The following is a 4,885-nucleotide window of genomic DNA, read 5'->3' on the forward strand; positions in this document are numbered from 1 at the left end:
ATAAAGGATTTAGGATCATAACCCATTATGTATGTATGTATGTGTGTATTTATGTATTTATTTATTTATTCATTCATTCTTTTATTTAACAAAATATAATAATTGTAATTTGTTTTGTTTTGTTATTATAATGTTTAACAGTGGACATATAATGTGGAACACCTTTTACTGAATTAGTTTTGCAAAAAGATTCATATGGTCTACAAAAAAATATCAGCATTAATATAAAAAAGCTAGCAATTTTTCGGTTCCAAGAACTTTCAGGGAATGTTAGTTTATTATTCCCGGAATGTTCCCAGAACATGGACTTTTTAAGGTTTGCATTTGATTAGCCAGGAATTTATGGAATTGGCTATTTCTTTATGGAAGGTTTACAGAACTTTAGAGGAATGTTCAATGTTCTCAAAAATTCTCAAAAAGGCATCAAAATCTTGAAATGGTCCAATTTTGGCTAATCAATGGTCCTGTTTGATATATATCATTCTCTAATTACTAAAGTGACCAGAAATTCCTTGTTGAGTTAAAAACACATTCAGAGAAAATGTGGATGAGGAAGCAGAAAATGTAAGCTGAAACTATTTCCACTCCTCTCATTAAAACACCTTCTCCATTACCGTGAAATATGGATCGATTGGCATGAATTATGCAGCTTGTTTTTAATCAGGTGCAAAAGTGAGAGTTTAAACATGCTTAAAATGTGAAAACGTGCCTGTGATGTATGCACACATGTTCATCATCGCACAGCAATGCTTCACAAAGATGTGCATAATCAAGACTGAGGAAGGCTATCTGTCATTCTGCAGGCTGCAGCTCTATTTATTCAGGAAGAACATTGTGTCTTTGAAATGTAGACAACTGTGGGTATTTCTGAGTCTGGACAGCATGTGCACAGCACATCCACCGCTAATGAGATGCATCCGTCACACAAATGGTCATTTTGACTCAGTGATGTATTGAAAGACCCTTTCCAGTTCTGAATTAATGATCATGTATATCCTGAAAAGCAATGTCAGCATTGAGGTTATAAATCATGATGTGAATTGACAGGCATTGTACTTCATTAGTGGCCACATTTTATTAGATTTTCACCTGCTTAACTTTGCAATATTTGTGCTGCAGACATGAACAGTACCTCAAACCATGGTCTATACCTTTCTTATTGATCAGACTTGTGATTTTTGCCTGACGCATGAACAAATGGGTGAAAAAAATCCCGATATAAATGATTTTAATAACAAAAAATTAAGTGTATATATGTATACATAACTTACATACATAGCTTGCATTTAACTTGATGTACTAAAATAACCAAAACTGAAATAAAAATGAATAAAAACTTTAAAAAAAAAAAACTAAACATGACAAAAACACACAACAAAATGTCCTGTCTTTTGCACAAGAAACAACATTTTCATGAGAAAATGTAAAAATCTTTTTAAGACACAGCTTCCTTTGGGGTTTTAACATGAGTTAAGTATTTTTTTTTTTTTTACAAAATAATTTTAATTTATTTTGTTATTTTAACATTCAACAGTGGGCATATCATGTGGACATTTCATTTTACAAACATGAGCTAGTAAAATAAATACTGTACCTTGCAGGCTATGTAAGTTGCTTTTGATAAAATCAATATGTGTACTGTATATATCTGCTACTAATCAGCTATATAGCATGCTTTTATAAGACGGAGCATTCTCTGATGGTGGAAATGACATTTGAAACATTTTTGGAAGAAAATGGCCAACTTCTTTGCCTTGAATCAGCTAGCTTGCATTTTATGTGCAATATAACTTTTTTGCATAATTTAGCAGAACTGGAAATTATGTACATTGAAAAACTGTTATGGATATTTACCTAGATTTTTCTTTGTTTTTCTCACACATTACAGTTTGATGAACTTTTGAAAAAGAAACAACAACTTTATTTAAGCTGAACTTGTTCATTTCAGGTGGAAATTACATATTTTTAAGAAATTGCTAATAATTTGTACACAATAAAAGGTGGTTGATGCTTATTTTACTTTTTGTTCACATTTTGTTTAAAAATATCTAATAATATTTTGTATATTCTGAAAAGATATTCTGAAAGACTTTATCTGACAGACATTATTTATTAATACATGTTTCAAATAATGACGTCCTCAAATGCCTTCAAGGAAGATTTTGTCAGATTTAGCTCACTTATGGAGACACATTTATCGCTACAGTAAACCCACGCATGCATTAATAATCAGTGGAGAAATGAGCTTCCACTAGGTGTCGCTTTAAGGTTCATATCACAGCTTACATTAGAAAATACAAAGAAACTGTATTTTACGTCGTTTAGCATTTCAATACCATTTCGGCATCAAGTTAATAATGACAAATGTTGCACAGACAGGTTCAACAGGACTAGGCTATTTCAACAGGAACAATGAAATACATATTTAATGTATTTCATTGTTCCTGTTGAAATAGCCTAGTCCTGTTGAACCTGTCTGTGCAACATTTGTCATTATTAACTTGATTATTTTAGGCTAATATTTTACTCAAATAAATATACAGAAATCTTATACTTTTCATATCATTAAAATGATTTAGTCTGAATTTTTACGCGTTATGTTTCTTTTTACTGCTTTATCACTGAGATCAAATACATTAGTGTGAGTTTGTAGAGTTGTATGAACACTCACATGTTGTACCGGTAATATCCAGATGAATCGCTGACCGTCTTGACGGATTTCAGGTGATGTGCGTCCACACCGCCGTTCTCCTCTTTCCAGCACTGCTCATCTTCATCCTCAGAAAACGACACTCTTTTCTCGTATTTGGATCCTCTGCCTTTCATGGACATCCAGACAGCGGCTGTGAGAGCGGACTCCAGCTCTGCTCACTCACTGCAGGTGAAGCTCTGACTCCAGCATCAGGATCAGCGTGTGTGTGTGTGTGTGTGTGTGTGTGTGTGCGTGCGTTTTTGTGACATGAGGACACACATTTGTATAATGACATGGGTATGACAGGTATTACAAGGAGAAGGTGACTTATGAGGACATTACCCCATGTCCCCATTTTTCAAAACGCTTATAAATCATACAGAATGAGTTTTTTTTTGAGAAAGTAAAAATGCACAAAGTTTCCTGTAAGGGGTAGGTTTAGGGGTAGGGTTGGTGTAGGGCAATAGCGCATACAGTTTGTACAGTATAAAAACCATTACGCCTATGGAATGTCCCCACAATTCACAAAAACAAACCTGTGTGTGTGTGTGTGTGTGTGTGTGTGTGTGTGTGTGTGAAAAGAACAGCAGGAGATGAGAGGAGAATCCAGCAGCCCTGCTCACATCCAGCAGTCCTCATTAAACAAGACAAGCAGAGGTCACAGGGTAGTCATGTGGGCTAAATTAATTTTTCTTTTGTAGGAGTTCACTATTAGAGAATACATTTTTTTCAAAGTTTAGAAAAACCTGTCAAAATTGTAGTGTTTTGAAATAAGCACTATTATTAAAATCCTATTATTTAAAAATACTATACTTTATATAAAATCATTATTTATAAAATTATTTTAATAAAAAATGATATGCATACATATATTTTGCATACATTTTAAATATTGTATATCATTATATATCACATAATATATTTATTAGACCATCACCACACAATGTAAGGTTTGTGCCACAGCTGCCCTAAACTAGCAGTATTGGTGATTACCAAAATCTTTTTTTTATGTTTCTGTAATGGTTAATCTACCAGTATGTGTAAGCTCTTTAGCCACAGTAATGTTTCTAATGCTAAAATGTAATTATTGTTATTCATGAATTTTCAAATATGCTGTTTTACAAGAAGGGCAGAAAAAATAGCAAAGCACTTTATACATTTTTTTATTCAGATGCCCAATTACAGTCAATAACAAGAGACTGGAAAGTACATAAAAACAATGCCAGCAAGAATAAAGCAAGCATTTATCAAGGCCAAAGGAGGCCATCGAAAATATTAAGTTTTTTGGTTATTATGTATGAATAAAGACTTGTTTCAGTTTGTTATTTGCCTAATAAATAACAATAACCTTTTTAGTTTCAAACAAGTTTTTGACCGATTCCTAAAATATGTGTTTTCTATTTATTATTACAGGTGGTCTAAAAATGTAAGCACATAGATACATATATTAACTGTTGATCAGTGATTGAATCAGCTGATTGGTTTCTTTTTTACATCAGCAGCCAATGAACTTGCTGCTCAGCATTCAAAAACTTACTTGCTGTAGAAGTTGCAGCATGCTTCAGAAACCCTCCACCTTCCCCAGCTCCACCTGTATTGATCTGCTACAGGGTAGTTTCAGGTATGTTATATATGGGGGTTATTTCATATATATTACATGTGCAGCTGCAGTACTTCCTACATGCTCACTGGCTGCAGCATGTCTGTGGATGTATTGGCAGTAGCAGGTCTCGGTACTTGCTCGGCCGCAGCATGACAGAAAAAAAAAAGTACTAAAAATGACATACACACACACACACACACACACATATATACACATAAGTGAGAGAGAGTGTATTGTTTTATTGCAAATGTTTTAGTATAACAAATACTTTTCATGTTCTGATAATCCAGTCTGATGTTTATGTGTGTCCTCAGATGTCTTTTGATTTAATGGAACAACAAACAAAGAAATTGATTACATAAGAGAAAGCCTGCGGACACCTTGATCAATAGCAGCGTTGACAGACAATTACCAGCGAAAAGGCTGGTTAGATGTGTAGTTTGACAAGCCTCTTCATATGAATTTGATTAACAAAAGGGCAAAGGTCAAGCCAATCAATAATTGTTTTAGTGATGTTGCAATTCAATGAGGTGGTTTGCTTTCTGTCTTTGAAAAGAATACAACTTAGGGAACTGTTTGGTGCTATTCTG

General features: G+C 33.6%; 1 protein-coding gene across 1 annotated transcript in view; it reads right to left on the reverse strand.

The window, feature by feature from the left end:
- trpc3 (transient receptor potential cation channel, subfamily C, member 3) overlaps positions 1-2,851 on the reverse strand; it is a 54,176-nt gene extending 51,325 nt beyond the window's left edge. The window contains exon 1 of the mRNA XM_016240067.1: positions 2,672-2,851. Coding sequence (XP_016095553.1) covers positions 2,672-2,832 — 161 coding nt within the window. The 5' untranslated portion in view covers positions 2,833-2,851. The remainder of the gene's footprint in view (positions 1-2,671) is intronic.
- Positions 2,852-4,885: the final 2,034 nt, after the last annotated feature.

This window comes from Sinocyclocheilus grahami, unplaced genomic scaffold (assembly GCF_001515645.1).
Source record: "Sinocyclocheilus grahami isolate Dianchi unplaced genomic scaffold, SAMN03320097.WGS_v1.1 scaffold580.1, whole genome shotgun sequence".
Taxonomy (NCBI): Eukaryota; Metazoa; Chordata; class Actinopteri; order Cypriniformes; family Cyprinidae; genus Sinocyclocheilus; species Sinocyclocheilus grahami.